At 42.3% G+C, this 16,895-nt stretch overlaps 1 protein-coding gene across 2 annotated transcripts; it reads right to left on the bottom strand.

Moving 5' to 3' along the window:
- Positions 1-4,645: 4,645 nt before the first annotated feature.
- Positions 4,646-15,721, bottom strand: acmsd (aminocarboxymuconate semialdehyde decarboxylase). Of its 2 annotated transcripts, XM_045212060.1 has the most exons (11): positions 15,551-15,721; positions 11,716-11,760; positions 9,163-9,228; positions 8,614-8,710; positions 8,412-8,461; positions 6,158-6,394; positions 5,803-5,896; positions 5,598-5,693; positions 5,307-5,479; positions 5,055-5,153; positions 4,646-4,937 (listed from the first exon to the last, which is right to left on the bottom strand). In XM_045212060.1, the coding sequence occupies exons 1-11, from the start codon at positions 15,638-15,640 to the stop codon at positions 4,875-4,877; spliced, it is 1,110 nt and encodes a 369-aa protein (XP_045067995.1). In that variant the 5' UTR covers positions 15,641-15,721; the 3' UTR covers positions 4,646-4,874. The 2 variants fall into 2 exon arrangements, with proteins under 2 accessions (XP_045067995.1, XP_041724519.2); XM_041868585.2 differs by lacking the exon at positions 9,163-9,228 and having other exon boundaries at positions 15,551-15,720.
- Between the last annotated feature and the right edge of the window lie 1,174 nt (positions 15,722-16,895).

Raw genomic sequence — 16,895 nt, forward strand, 5'->3', positions numbered from 1 at the left:
GACAGATATGGAATCATGTAGTAACCAAAAAAGTTTTAAACAAATCAAAATATATTTTATATTTGAGATTCTTCAAATAGCCACCCTTTGCCTTGATGACAGCTTTGCACACTCTTGACATTATCTCAACCAGCTTTGTGAGGTAGTCACCTGGAATGCATTTCAATTAACAGGTGTGCCTTCTTAAAAGTTAATTTGTGGATTTTCTTTCCTTCTTAATGTGTTTGAGCCAATCAGTTGTGTTGTGACAAGGTAGGGGTGGTATACAGAAGATAGCCCTATTTGGTAAAAGACCAAGTCCATATTATGGCAAGAACAGCTCAAATAAGCACAGAGAAATGACAGTCCATCATTACTTTAAGACATGAAGTAGTCCCCTGTAGCTCAGTTGGTAGAGCATGGCGCATGCAACGCCAAGGTTGTGGGTTCGTTTCCCACGGGGGGCCAGTATGAAAATGTATGCACTCACTAACTGTAAGTCGCTCTGGATAAGAGCGTCTGCTAAATGACTAAAATGTAAATGTAAATGAAGGTCAGTCAATACGGAACATTTCAAGAACTTTGAACGTTTCTTCAAGTGCAGTCGCAAAAAATATCAAGCGCTATGATGAAACTGGCTCTCATGAGGACCGCCACAGGAATGGAAGACCCAGAGTTACCTCTGCTGCAGAGGATGTTCATTAGAGTTACCAGCCTCAGAAATTGCAGCCCAAATAAATGCTTCACAGAGTTCAAGTAACAGACACATCTCAACATCAACTGTTCAGAGGAGACTGTGTTAATCAGGCCTTCATGGTCGATTTGCTGCAAAGAAACCACTACTAATGGATATCAATAAGAAGAAGAAGAGACTTGCTTGGGCCAAGAAACACGAGCAATGGACATTAGACCAGTGGAAATTTGTCCTTTGATTTTTGGTTCCAACCGCTGTGTCTTTGTGAGACGCGGTGTGGGTGAACGGATGATCTCCACATTTTTATTTCCCATTGTAAAGCATGGAGGAGGTGGCGTTATGCTGTGGGGGTGCTTTGCTGGTGACACTGTCAGTGATTTATTTAGAATTCAAGGCACACTTAATCAGCATGGCTACCACAGCATTCTGCAGCGATACGCCATCCGATCTGGTTTGGGCTTAATGGGACTATCATTTGTTTTTCAACAGGACAGTGACCCAACACACCTCCAGGCTGTGTAAGGGCTATTTAACCAAGAAGGAGAGTGATGGAGTGCTGCATCAGATGACCCGGCCTCCACAATCCCCCAGCCTCAACCAAATTGAGATGTTTGGGATTAATCAGACCGCAGAGTGAAGGAAAAGCAGCCAACAAATGCTCAACATATGTGGGAACTCCCTGAAGACTGTTGGAAAAGCATTCCAGGTGAAGCTGGTTGAGAGAATGCCAAGAGTGTGCAAAGCTGTCATCAAGGCAAAGGGTGGCTATTTGAAGAATCTCAAATATAAAATATATTTTGATTTGTTTAAAACTTTTTTGTTTACTACATGATTCCTTATGTGTTATTTCATAGTTTTGATGTCTTCACTATTATTCTACAATGTAGAAAATAGTAAAAATAAAGAAAAACCCTTGAATGAGTAGGTCTTCTAAAACTTTTGACCGGTAGTGTTCATATCTACCTCAATTACCTCGTACCCCTGCACATCGACTCGGTACTGGTACACTCTAAAAAATAAAAGGTTCCTGGAGTATCCTTTAGGGGTTCTTCAAATTGAAACTGTGGGGGAACCTCTATAAGTTCTTCAAAGAACCCTTTATTAATGGTTCTTCAAAGAACCCCTTTTAATGGATCCTCAAATAACCTTTTGAATAACCTTTTTCGGCACATTTCTTTCATACCTTGGTTTTTGTGGTAAATATGAATGAAAAACATCAGTTCACTTTTGATAATGGTTTTTTATACAAATACCTTGTCAATAATGTAGAGGCCTCTGGGATTTTCATTGAAGAGGCAGCTGAGTCCTATAAGGTTTTAGAGAAACCAAAATTAACTGTAGATAATACATGTGATCTGCACAACATACCAATACCAATTGTACATACCTTTGTGTGCCTCCTGGTCAGTATATCTGCAGACTCAGACACACACAAACGTGATCAGTTCAGTCATCTGCACCCAATGTACTTAAAGGGAGAAAGTGTCAAACATCACTGCCATTTGTACAAATATGAAAAGATAGATGGTATCATCATAAAACAATATCAATTTAGATCATACAAGGGAGAAACCTTACCTTAGATTGAGGAGATCTTTACATTTTTCAGTTAAGTGCCTGCACCTGCTGTCATCTCAAATTCAAACGTTTCAGTTGGGCAGTTAGGTTCCTGCAAGAACCCCCACCAACTAAGGAGGTTCCTCGATGAACCCCACCTCCTTTGGGGTTTTTGGTAGAACCTTTTGGGGGCATTTTTCAGAGCCAAGAACCCTAAGGTTCTTCAAGGAACTTTTAGGATCTTAGAAGAACCCTTGTTGGACCACTAATTTTTAGAGTGTATCACAGGAGTTCGGTGGCACCTTAATTGGGGAGGACGGGCTCGTCGTAATGGCTGGAGGAATTAGTGGAATGGTATCAAATACATCAAACACCTGGTTTCCATGTGTTTGATGCCATTCCATTCACTCCATTCAAGGCATTATTATGAGCCGTCCTCCCCTCAGCAGCCGCCCGTGATGCTAACCTTTTGTAACTTTCAAAATACAGAACTCATCTCCACATGATGCATACATATCATGAAAACTTGATTGCTGACAAGCAACATATTTTGGACTATGTCAACAATGGACTAATGAAACAAATACCAAAAGATAGTTTTTGGGTGGAATTTTCCTTGAAATTAAGATCAAATAGTCAATTTTGACTTTGTGGCTGTGGAATCTGTACAGAAAATTTACGTAAAATGTTTTTAGCTAACCCTAATCCTTTTCCTAACCTTAGCCCAATTCTCCTAACCTGCTATGTTAATTATCCTTACCTGCTGTGTCAATTCTCCTAACCTGCTATGAAAAGTCTGATCTGACAAAAGCTGTATCCCATCTAGTCAAAACCCTCTCTTACCTGCTGGCTGGTACAGCTGTTTGTTTGAATTTGAATGAACTTAATTGACCGAAAATTTGTGGCTGATGTTTTTAGAAATTGTTAGCTTTCATTGGGCTACATTGCAAAATTACTAAATGTATATATTTAATTTTTTACAGGAGTGGTGTTTACTAGAAAAGGAGCATGGCGAATAGGCCATATCAAGCTTGAAGAACTTGACTGCTGATCAACGCGATCACGCACTGAAGAATATTTCAACAGGGAAATGTAAACTGTTCCCTACTTTTAGTAGATTGGAGACCCATAATCTAGACAAATTATATGAAGTAGATAGATTTAGGCTAGCTAAGACAACTAGACAATAATTTATAGTACAATCTAAAAAGTAAAGGTTCCTGGAGGATCCTTTAGGGGTTCTTCAAATTCAAATTGTGGGGGAACCCCTATAAGTTCTTTGAATAACTCTTTAAAAGGGTTCTTCAAAGAACCCCTTTCAACGGATCCTCAAATAACCTTTTGAATAACCTTTTGGGGTTAATTGTTGAACTACTCCCCCCTCCCCTATTATTATTATTAGTAATAACCTTAACAATAACAGCAATAACACAATATTTTAGTTGTCAGTGTTTATTAGGATTTTAGTGGCAAAGCAGAATAAAATAATCAAAATATAAGGTAAACTCCCAGCAGAGCCCAAAGTCCAATGGGTATATCCTCTGGCATGTTGATGTTCTCCGTATCCATAGCCAGAATGGTTTTGCAGTGCATGGTGATCGAACAGGTTTCCTGTTATATTCATCAGAGGTGTAGGGAGGGTGATTAACAAAACATGCACATGACAGTATTCATACCTTGGCTTTTGTGGTAAATGTGGATGAATAAAACTCTTTTGATAATGGTTTTCATTCACATACCTTGTCCATAATGTAGAGGCCTATGGGATTTTCCTTGAAGAGGTAAGGGAGGAGGATTGTACATGTGATCTGCATAACATACCAATTGACATACCATTGTATGCCTCTGTATACCTGCAGACACATACACAAAAGTGAGCAGTTCAGTCACCTGCACCCAATACAGCTAGCCTTCAACATATTCTTATAGCATACATATTCTTACCTCTTTGTTGATTGTCATTGAATTGTGTCCATTTTCTGTTTTAGAAAAATGTGCACAAATATGAAAAGATAGATGGTATCATCATAAAACAATATCAATTTAGATCATACAAGGGACAAACCTTACCTTCAATTGTGGAGATCTTTACATTATTCAGTTAAGTGCCTGCACCTGCTGTCATTTCAAATTCAAATCCAAATGTTTCAGTTGGGCAGTTAGGTTCCTGCAAGAACCCCCACCAACTAATGAGGTTCCTCGATGAACCCCACCTCCTATGGGGTTCTTGGAAGAACCTTTTGGGGACAAATTTCAGTGCCAAGAACCTTAAGGTTCTTAAAATAACTTTGAGGATCTTAGAAGAACCCTTGTTGAACCCCTCATTTTTAGAGTGTAGGCTATAAACTGAAGCAAGCATACACTTTTTCTGAACCTTTTATAGTTTCTATTTCCTTTGAGTAAATATTGCTCTCATTTGAAATGAACATTCAATTTTATTTAGTCATAAACAGCAAAAAGAGTGTTGACCACAGATGACTTCCAACAGTGTAAACAAAAATCATTATAAATGAGCTAAATAGATAAATTAAATATTTACATTTTGGTCACGCATTAGGTTGTATCTGTATTACGGTCCTGCCAATAATTTGAAAGTCAAACATTGTTTCCCCTTTTTATTTTGACAATATCTTCATGCTATAAATCATTGAAATTGTTCTCTTTTAATCCCCAAAAAGTTCAGTGCATTGCCTGCAAGCAGTTTGTCCTGAAAAGGAAAAGCAAACACAAATAAAAATTCATAAACCATCACGTCCTGCTCTTATTTTTTTATTACAGACACTTTTTGCAAGGGAAAGAAAGCACATTCGGTGGGTTACCTTACCTTTAAACCACCATCAAACTCCTTCATGGACTCTATTAATGCTCCTGGCTGCAGCTCACCCAGTGGGAATGGATAGTCTGTTCCTAACATCACCTTATCCTATGGGAGAAAAATATTATGAACTGAGACAGTAATAAACACTTGTGTAAACCCTACAAACATCAAACCTTCAAGCCTTTTAAACTACTTACTAATGAGAACTATAATTTTTCTACATCAGTTGCCATTTAGAAATTAGACACCACTGCATACCTTTCCGATCACATCAATAAGTAGCTTGAGGGCGATGGGGTCATGCACTAAGGAGTCAGTGTAGAAGGAGCCCAGGTATTTCCGTGGGTTGGCCTTGTTATCCACAGCACAGAGGTCAGGTCGGACCTGGAACCCATGTTCAATTCGGCCAATAGTGAATGGGAAAGAACCCCCTAGGGAAAAAACGTTGCTTCACAAGTCAATCTTGGAATGGTGATTTTTGGATTCTCCTAGCTCACACTTCTACTGTTTACTGAATCTAATTATTTGTTCCTCTTTATTGTGAATTACCTCCATGAGCAAAGCAGACCTTCAACTTGGGAAATCTCTCAAAGACACCTCCGAAGATCATCGAGCAAATGGCCATGGTAGTCTCTGATGGCATACCTGTACAAAAAAAAGAATGTTTACTCATTTGTGATAACATCATCCAGGCAAGCTGAGACACAGCATTTGATTGATCAGAACAGAGCTGAGTCTTTACCATCTCACTCACCCACTAACCAGGGTAGCCAGTACTTGGCCATCCTCCCATCGATCTGCATGTCCCATGGGTGTACAAACAAGGAACAGTTCAGTTCCTCAGCAGCCTATAGAAAAGAGGGAACATCACTCACTTTTCATAATCTACATCATTACACAGTCATGATGAATTGATACTCGAACATCAAATGTCTCTGTAGTCCATAGGTTGTGGATCAGATAGTAGTGGCCTAGCTTAGGTTTAGTCTAGACAGAGCCAGAGTATGATTTTCAGTAGGGTTTCTAACTAGTTTTGTAACACTATAGCTGCTATCACTAGGAAGATGGCTGTCCATATAAATAAATCAATTCACTTATATGGCTCTTACAGCATAGATTGGGTAGAGTTCAGGGGCGTTGAGTTCCCAGGTGTTAATGTGGGAGCCGATCTGGACCCCAGGGAAGCCCAGCTCCCTCACACAGCGCTTCATCTCCAGCACAGCCAGGTCAGGAGCCTGCATGGGCAGGGTACCCAGCCCCACGAAGCGCCGGGGGTGGAGCGCCACTGTCTTAGCCAGGTCGTCATTCAGGATCTCACACAGGTCCAGGGTGTCATGGGGTTTGGCCTGTCACAACAGGGAAGTGAACCCAACACAACCAAAGCCTTAGTAATGTATTGGCAGCTATATTTACAGTGAAGTAAGCACATCAAAGTCTTAGAAAAAGGAGAAGTGATGTAAAAACAAACATGAGGGAATTGTCAGCGAGTAAAAGTCAGCTGGGATAGGAGTTGACACACACTGAGGCAACATTTTAAAGGTGCAACACAGAGGAATTTTTTTGAACTTTTGCATTGTAATAAGAAATGTAAAAATCATAATATATCTGCCGCTAATAGTGGAATGATAGTGTTTCACAGTATTACTTACCTGTCAGTGTTTATGATTGGCTGTGATATTCGCCTGTTGATTTCTCTCGCCAGCGCAGCATCTGTTGTCAATATGTGAAAGCGGTTCTGACTTTGTGGCTGTGTTGTCTAGTGGAAATCGCACTGTTGTTTCCTGGTTACTAAAATTCTACACTGTTCATTCAATTTTAGTGTGTGGTTGCAACCTGGTCTCAGAGCATTTCGTATTATTCTGTATGTAAATCCGAGATGATCCAATTAGTATAATATGTTATGTTTCGTATGGTATGTATTAATTTGTGGATGTCCATCACCCATTTCGTATGATAAGTTACGAATTACAATTCGTATTATATGTTAAAAATTTTCAAAATGTACAATATGTTCCGAATTTGCAAAACCTGTTATATGTTACGAAGTTGCAAAATTTACAATATGTTACGAATTTGCAAAACATACAATATGTTACGAATTTGCAAAACGTATGATATGTTACAAATTCTAGCTAGGTGGCTAACGTTAGATAGCTCGCTAACGTTAGCTAGGCTAGGGGTTAGAGTTAAGGTTAGGGTTAAGTTTAGGAGTTAGGTTAAATGGTTAAGTTTAGCGTTAGGGGCAAGAGTTAGCTAAAAGGGTTAAGGTTAGGGCTAGGTGAAGGGTTAGTTAAAGGGTTAAAGTTAGGGTTAGGGGAAGGGTTAGCTAACATGCTACGTAGTTGCAATGTAGCTAAAAAGTAGTAAGTAGTTCAAAAGTTTCTAATTAGCTCAAATGCCAAAGTTGTCCATGATGATATTTGACCTCATAACCTTTGGGTTGCTAACGTTCGCATTATACGCCCACCCGTCCACCCCAACCTATGTCTTATGTAACCATACCAAACGTAACATATCATACTAATGGAGTGTCCCGGATTTACGTACAGAATAATACTAAATGCTCTGAGACCAGGTTGGTGAGAAAACAAGCACTGAATAGTGTAGAGAATCATTGTACCATCTAAATCGTGGTGAAATATCTTTCAATAACAAAAAATATAGTTTTTACAGCTGTTTGAAGCTGGTGGACCAAAACCGAAAGCTTCAAAAAGCCTTTTTGGTCCACCAGCTTCAAACAGCTGAGAAAACTATATTTTTTGGTACAATGATTCCCTACAATATTCAGTGCTTGTTTTCTCACATAAACTGAAATTGAGCGAACAGTGTAGAATTGTAGCAACCAGGGAATGAGTGATGTCCACTAGATATCACAGCCACAAAGCCAGAACAGCTTTCCCAGTTTGACAACAGATGCCGCTCTTGCGGGAGAAATCAATAGGTTAATATCACAGCCAATCACAACACTGGCGGGTAAGTAATGCCGTTCAAAACAACTGGGAACTCAAAAAAATAGGAGGTCAAATCATGATGTCAGTGATCTTCAGGTCAGAAAGTCGGAGCTCTAGAAAGAGGCCCGAGTTCCCGAGTTGGAATTCCGAGTTGGATGACCGTTCAAAAAGATTTTTCCCAGTTGTTTTGAATGCACTGAGGTCAGAAGTCGGGGATTTCCGAGTTCCCAGTTCCGAGATCACAGTTGTTTGAACATGGCATAATACTGTGAAACACTATCATTCCACAATTAGCGCCAGATATATTATGGACATTTTCTGAAATTACAATGCAAAAATTAAAGAATATCCTATGTGAAGCACCTTTAACTAAAATCTGCAGTTTATTTTCACCCCTTGCAGACAGACTTACCCAGTAGTTGAACATGACAGGCACTGTGGACAAGGCTTGGACCGTCACCCCTAAAGTAGAACGTCATCATCATCATCATCAAAACCCACAACATTCCAATACAGACTTACTTTACAGGCAACATGAATCACTCGGTCGGCTTCAAAATATGATGTCAAGAGGATTTTGACGAGAGGATGATATTGGATATGTGTGTCTATACCGTGTGCATCCATGTCCCGAATCCTTGCGTCTGCATCCCAACAGTTCTCCTGGATCACACGGAACAACTTCCCGTCTTTCATCATTTTTGCTTCCCCCTAAAATATGGATTGGCACAAAACTCCAGAGAGTGAAGGACACCTGATATTTCCTTATTTTGGTTTCTATGCCTTCCATTGTCTTCATTGCTTCATGCCTACAATTTCTGTTTGATGAGCAAGAACACTTCTATGTCATAATAAGAAGCAAATCACTCAAACGGATGTGGAATTGAAATGCGTATGACCTATGTGTAATCAGCCACCTGGTGGCAGCAAAGAGAAACATCTGGGAACTAGAGAGGGAGTTGAAAATGTCTCATTGGCTGTTACTTTACATTCAGGTGTCAGAGGTGTATGTGTGCATGTGCATTGACGTGTGAGCAAGCATATGTGCCTGCATTGCGTACAGTGGCTGATGCCAATACTTTTTTGGTTTCCTAAGCAGCTGTCTAGGTCCACTGTATTCTGGCCCGGCCCGATGTGGCCTGTTCTGCTGAGACAGTACCTACTACAACATGCTGTGTTCTATAGATGCTCCCACAGCAAGCCCAGGCAGACCCTGCTGTGCCCCGACCCTGACACACACACACACACACACACACACACACACGTAAGAAAGTACATGTAAGCACACATACATATAAGCTGCGTTTACAGGCAGCCCAGTTCTGATATTTTTTCCCCTAATTGATCATTTGATCAATCAGATCAGCTCTGAAAAAGATCTGATGTGAAAAGATCTGATGTGATTGGTCATTTGGACCAATTAGTGTAACAAATATCTGAATTGGGATGCATGAGTAAACACAGCCATAGCCACACACAGGTGTGTTGCTGGACCCAATGGGTGCCAGTGTCTGTAGGAACTCTTCCTGTGCTGCCCGCTCACTACCCACAGGTGGCGCCAAGAGGGAGGGTTGGCTTTGTGTTTGCTCGTCGAGAGCCAGGCTTCGAGGCTTGACAACGATGTGATTTTGGAGGTATGGCAACACTAGACTAGCTTTGTGTGAATGAGATCTTGGAGAGAGCCCAGGAGAGCCTGAGTACAGGGCCGGCCCGCTCATTAGGCAGGATTAAGCGGCCACCTACGGCCTCAGATTGATGAGGGTGGCAAGACACATAAAACCTCAAACAATTCTGCCCCAAACAATGACAATTTCTCTCAGCCAGTGGCATATGGGGGTTTTAGGTGAGCGTTGATGCCGCCCTGTGATAAACACTGCCCACTTTGTCAAAGGCAGGGATGCAAAATATTTATCTTGTCCATTCTCAGCGCGCCTCTCCAGGGTGCTTTTAGAGAGAGGTATCACTGCAGCGCTCTAATAACATTCAGTCAAAAAAATCTTCTAACATAAATCATGTAGCAGATATAGCATCTGGTAGAAAGAGTATGTGGCCTTCTCTGTAGCCTACAGGCTGGTGAGACTTTAACTTTTTACGTCATGCAGGTTTCTCCGATCAAATAGCCTAACCTAAATGGTGCCCAATCAAATAAAAAATGTGCTGACAAACAACATATCCTAAAAACAGGACAGGTCAAAGTAAAATGGACAATGTGGAATGGACAATCAGGCTACTCAACTGCTGTCCTGGAGTTTCAAGTTTGTATCCTTCAATTTTTTACGAGCTGACCATAGCGAAAAAGAAAATACTTCTGCATTTCCTGCTGTATAAGCAAATTGCAAATAGGCTCAGGATAACTCCTCCTGATGAAGTTGGGTAGCTGATATTCAGAGCTTAAATAGCCAAATCGATTAGTCACAGTTATCAGGACTAGTAAAGCCAATGCAACGGTCTGTTTTACAAACGGTGGGCCTACCACATGGATGGGCATTCATAAAATTCCATTGCCGGCCAACATGGTAGGCTACACCCCAGCAAGCACGGGCCAACGTCTTTTGGACGTCTTTGGACCGACAGTCTTTTATTTGTGTTTTATAGATGGTAGGCCTACCACAGATGGGCATTCCTAAAATTCAATTTCAGGCGACGCTGTAGGCTATACCTCAGTAAGCACGGGCTGACGCATTCTGGACATCTTTTTTTGGTTCTGTCCGGACTTCTTTTTTGTTTGCAGTCCGGACGGCCTTGATTTCCACGTCCACGGACGTTGGTTTTCGGTCTGATCCGGACCAAATCTGAATCAATCATAGCCGTCTATGTTTGGTTCAGATTTTGTCCGGTCTGGACCAGCCTTGATTTGTCCCAAACATAGACGTCTATAAATGACGTATTTTCAACTTTAATTCAGCACCAAAAATTTACCTGATTTCAACATCTGGAAAATACGTATTTTCACCTTTCATTCAGAACCTATATTGAACCTAACTTCAACGTCTGGAAAAATTCATATTTTAGACGTCTTTTCAATGTCATTTTGCTTACTGGGACTATTCTAGTAGGGGCGCCAATTTCTTTGTCTGGCCTAGGGCAGCAGAATGGCCAGGACCGGCACTGCCTGTGTAGTAGCATTGCAGGTCAAGGTAACTGCTGTATGTGGCATTATCACATCTCATGGAGCATGGGCAGGCAAGCTCTTATAACAAGGAGTTAGATCATGTCTCAATGCAGTGAAAACAATGTACACCACATATACAAATAGCAAGTACACTACAGGTCGATTAAACTTGGAAAGCTTGCTGATACATGGACTAAATAAACTGTATGCTTGATACATGGACTAAATAAGCTGTATGCTTGATACATGGACTAAATAAGCTGTATGCTTGATACATGGACTAAATAGGCTGTATGCTTGATACATGGACTAAATAAGCTGTATGCTTGATACATGGACTAAATAGGCTGTATGCTTGCTGTATGCTTGATACATGGACTAAATAAGCTGTATGCTTGATACATGGACTAAATAAGCTGTATACTGTATAACGTGAACTCTGTTGCGGAAGTCTGTAATAAATTATGCATCAAGTAAAACATTTCATTTCCATTATACTGTAGAATATGCATATTTTAAAAGTATATGGAAAGGTGACAGAAAAAATATGCTTTAACATTCAAATATTGTACTGTACTGTTGAATAACCTAACTTGAGACTCACCTTGCAGTGATGGTGCAGCTGGATAAATCCATCATATCCATATCTCTAAAAAACAAACAAAACTTTCATTAGAGTGCCCTCATGATAATGCATAATTAAGTGTTTTGCTAAGCATAGGACATTTTGAATTTCCTGAAATTATTTTTAATACATTCACAAAGTCATATCTCATGGCACCCAGGTATCGAAAGCTACAACTTTCATTACTTGTCATTATGCACCTTTGTCACGATCGTCTAAGGAGGAGGACCAATGCGCAGCGTTGAAGGTGAACATATTTATATTTATTAGAGTATGATCACACGATCAAAACAACAGACGAAAACGTGATGTCTACGGTTGAACTCAAACCAAATAAGAACAAGAAACCACAAATAATGAATGCCTAACGGCTACCTAAGTATGACTCCCAATCAGAGACAACGAGCTACAGCCGTCTCTGATTGGGAGCCACCCTGGCCAACATAGATATACAACAACTAGAACATAAACAAATGAAAACTCACACCCTGGCTCAACATACTAGAGTCCCCAGAGCCAGGGCGTGACAGTACCCCCCCCTAAAGGCGCGGACTCCGACCGCGCCAACCAAATACAACAGGGGAGGGACCGGGTGGGCACTCCGCCTCGGCGGCGGATCCGGCTCCGGACATGACCCCCACTCCTTCTCTAACCCCCCAAAGTACCCCTGGTCCGGTCTGGCCCTGCTGACCAGAGCTGAACTGAACACTGGTGGAGCGGATTGCTCTAGCTCCGGCGTGACGCAGTTGACCGGGACCTTACCAGGCACCGGTGACCCAGGCACGGGTTGTGCTGGACTGACGACGCGCACCCCTGGCTTGGTGCGTGGAGGAGGAACGGGCCTTACCAGGCTGACGACGCACACCGTAGGCTTGGTGCGTGGAGCAGGGACAGGCCGGACTGGGCTGACGAAGCACACCACTGACTTGGTGCGGGGAGCAGGAACGGGCCGAGCCGGACTGACGGAGCGCACCACTGACTTGGTGCGGGAGCAGGAACGGGCCGAGCCGGCTGACGAGCGCACCACTGACTTGGTGCGGGGAGCAGGAACGGGCCGGACCGGGCTGACGAAGCGCACCACTGACTTGGTGAGGGGAGCAGGAACGGGCCGCGCCGGGCTGACGAAACGCACCACTGGCTTGGTGCGGGGAGCAGGAGCGAGCCGGACCGGGCTGACGAAGCGCACCACTGACTTGGTGCGGGGAGCAGGAATGGGCCGAGCTGGGCTGACGAAGCGCACCACTGACTTGGTGCGGGGAGCAGGAACGGGCCGAGCTGGGCTGACGAAGCGCACCACTGACTTGGTGCGAGTGGCAGGAACAGGCCGGACCGTACTGGGAACACACACCACTGGCCCCACGTGGGGATCAGGAACAGGCCGGACCGGACTGGCAACACACGCCAGTACCTCTCGCCGTGCCTCTACATCCTCCATCCCCTCTTCGACCAGTGGCCCCCATAACCTGGCGGCCTCCTCTGGCAACCCGCTGGGCCGCTCTATCGCGGCCTCCTGCTGGTCCGACGTCGTGAGCCCCCCTAAAAATTTTCTGGGAGTCTCTCTCCCCGTGGGCCAGGCCTCTATAATTCTCGCCCAACTCTCGCTCTTCTGCTTCCAATCTCCGCCATTCAGCTCCTCATTCGGCTTGACCCAGTCGAAGCTCTTCCTCCACTGTTCCCAAGTCCACCCACTCTGCTCCTCACTAGGCTGCTTGGTCCAGTTCTGGTGGTTTCTTCTGTCACGATCGTCTAAGGAGGAGGACCAATGCGCAGCGTTGAAGGTGAACATATTTATATTTATTAGAGTATGATCACACGATCAAAACAACAGACGAAAACGTGATGTCTACGGTTGAACACAAACCAAATAAGAACAAGAAACCACAAATAATGAATGAAATAATGAACCTTTTGCAGCAATTACAGCTGCAAGTCTCTTAGGGTATGTCTCTATAAGCTTGGCACATCTAGCCACTGGGATTTATGCCCATTCTTCAAGGCAAAACTGCTCCAGCTACTTCAAGTTGGATGGGTTCCGTGTACAGCAATCTTTAAGTCATACCACAGATTCTCAATTGGATTGAGGTCTGGGCTTTGACTAGGCAATTCCAAGACATTTAAATGTTTCCCCTTAAACCACTCAAGTGTTGCTTTAGCAGTATGCTTAGGGTAATTGTCCTGCTGGAAGGTGAACCTCTGTCCCAGTCTCAGATCTCTGGAAGACTGAAACAGGTTTCCCTCAAGAATTTCCCTGTATTTAGCGCCATCCATCATTCCTTCAATTCTGACCAGTTTCCCAGTCCCTGCCGACGAAAAACATCCCCACAGCATGATGCTGCCACCACCATGCTTCACTGTGGGGATGGTGTTCTCGGGGTGATGAGAGGTGTTGGGCCAGACATAGCGTTTTCCTTGATGGCCAAAAAGCTCTATTTTAATCTCATCTGACCAGAGTACCTTCTTTCATATGTTTGGGGAGTCTCCCACATGCCTTTTGGCGAACACCAAACGTGTTTGCTTATTTTTGTCTTTAAACAATGGCTTTTTTCTGGCCACTCTTCTCTAAAGCCCAGCTCTGTGGAGTGTACAGCTTAAAGCGGTCCTATGGACAGATACTCCAATCTCCGCTGTGGAGCTTTGTAGCTCCTTCAGGGTTATCTTTGGTCTCTTTGTTGCCTCTCTGATAAATGCCCTCCTTGCCTGGTCCATGAGTTTTGGTGGGCGGCCCTCTCTTGGCAGGTTTGTTGTGGTGCCATATTCTTTCAATTTTTTTATAATGGATTTAATGGTGCTCCGTGGGATGTTCAAAGTTTCGGATATTTGGACTAAAATATAAATGACTAAAATGCTGTTGTTTGTTAATGTAGGAGTGGCATGGGTCTTGAACTCTAAATCAATATGATGCAATTGGAGTCATGCTGACCATCAGGGTGACCGGGCCTCTGTCCTGACTCACTCCTGTTGCCCACTGTGGCCTTCTCACCCCCACAAATGACAATTTCTCCCAGGTAAAAAAAAAAAAAGTATTTCACTCCAAATGACTCCCTATATAGGGCACTACTTTTGATTTTGACCATGATTCCCACAAGCCGCCAAAAGTAGTGAATGTAGAGAACATAGTGCCATTTGGGACGCACCAATGAACAATCATTAGCTAAGGTCAGGCCTATTGACAGAAAGACAATCTTTAAAGGACTGGGTCACTGCAAGCATTTAGTAATGTTTAACAAGTCAGTGCAGAGATTTAATAGGGGTTGTAAAACTTTTCACAGGATTTCCTCACTGGCTGCATACAAAATATACAACAATTTCTTCAGTTCTCGATGATATTCTTGTTAGTTTCAAATGAACAGTCTTCATCAAGGACTTTCGTATTCTGACAAACACAGAAATAACATGTTACTTCATTCATTTGAGTTTGTTATGCTAAAATAAGTTGTTTCTGTTTATTTTTTAGCAATGTGTGGTGGGTGTCATTGGCCTTTATGATTTTGCTCTAAAACTAATAACACATTTTTTGTCAGATGTGAGGACTCAGTAAAAAAAAACACAATTAGATAACCAGATGTATTGATTGAGACAAGATACAACTCCTAGATCCAACACAGCCTGTGCAGTGCCAAGCGGTGAGCGTATTCCGCAATGCGCGCGAATGTGCGTAATGACATTATTCAACGTCAGGTAGACTATTAATAATGCACCATGTACCGGGTATGAGAAGTAGCCTGATAGATTACATCCTTTCTATTGAAAAAAACTTTATTTTTTTAAAGTTGTCAATGCATTTTGTAAAGTAGTATGGTATCACATAACCTACCTCTTTCAGATTGGGCCATTCCTTGGGTAAAATGTGATTATGAATATCAATCTTCATCCTGATTAATCTTCTATGACAAGTGTTTTTCATACAATTCGCCTAATATGAGGCAGGTAGTAAATGGTGTCTAACGTGAGCATTGAGCAAGGTTACTCTCCGCCCTACTGCCCTGCCCCCTAACAGCCCAATGAAAAGCAGGTGAATGACTGACAGGGCATAGACTCTTCTCACAGCCACTGTGCCAGAGACATGGGCGGACTGGGACCCGGAATCTGCATTTCTAACACACCGGCCCATTTTTTCCTTGAGGCCCCCATTATTAGCCAGATAATTATAATTTTGCACAAAAATAACAACAAGTCAGAGAGGCCCACTGGGCTACAAATGGACCAGGATATCTGGCATTTCGGGCAAATGGGTCTAGGGCCAGTCTGCCCCTAGACCCACAGACAGGGCACATCTAAGCTATGGATGGACAGGGTTTTACACATAGCCCAAAAAAATTACTGGGGCTGGACAAAAAGGTCCAATACATCGAGAAGAGGGGAATGTCTGTTCACTTTCCTTTTCATGTAGGTTATCCTTCAATCAGGTTTTATTATCAGTGGGTCATAAATACTTATTGACTAATAGTTCAACTGTGCACTCGGGACACAAAGGGTTTTGATGAACCACCCATTCTCCCAAATGCAGCATCTGTTGTGCTATAGGCTATCTACATGAGGTCCTGCATTACAAGAACATGCTGAATCATCAGCAGGTTATACTATGAGCCCAGTTTTGGATCCAATGTATTCCAGGCACATGCAGTAGTATCAAAAATGGTAAGATAAGTTAGGCTATTGAATAGCCTATATGTTGGAAAAACTAAACCTATTTTTTGGGTTGGTGGGTTGAACCAGAGAGAGTATGCGAGTTTATTATACAGACATGTTTATAACAGTGTAATTAAACAACATGGATGCATCAGAGGCATTATGTGTTCTGCCCTGTGCATTTTGCGACAACCTATGGACTCATTGAATAAAATTGCTGAACAAATCCCGTTCCATTCCATCCCTTATTGAAGTTAGACCTGCGGTATTAATCTTAGGACCAGATAAACGTCTGCAACCTGGACTAAAATCAAATCAAATCAAATGTTATTTGCCACATGCGCCGAATACAACAGGTGTAGACATTACCGTGAAATGCTTACTTACAGCCCTTAACCAACAATGCATTTCTTTTTTAATAAAAAAGTAAAATAAAACAACAACAACAACAAAAAAGTGTTGAGAAAAAAAGAGCAGAAGTAAAATAAAATAACAGTAGGGAGGCTATATACAGGGGGGTACCGGTGCAG

The sequence above is a fragment of the Coregonus clupeaformis genome, chromosome 40 (genome assembly GCF_020615455.1).
Source record: "Coregonus clupeaformis isolate EN_2021a chromosome 40, ASM2061545v1, whole genome shotgun sequence".
Classification (NCBI taxonomy): Eukaryota; Metazoa; Chordata; class Actinopteri; order Salmoniformes; family Salmonidae; genus Coregonus; species Coregonus clupeaformis.

Bases quoted from the DNA above. Each gene is read 5' to 3' on its own strand.
- acmsd (XM_045212060.1), bottom strand. From the start codon at position 15,640: ATGAAAAACACTTGTCATAGAAGATTAATCAGGATGAAGATTGATATT. The intron at 9,229-11,715 runs GTGAGTCTCAAG...TGTGTGTGTCAG, and splicing joins AGCTGCACCATCACTGCAAG to GGTCGGGGCACAGCAGGGTC. The intron at 4,938-5,054 runs GTAAGGTAACCC...TTTCCTTTTCAG, and splicing joins AGTTTGATGGTGGTTTAAAG to GACAAACTGCTTGCAGGCAA.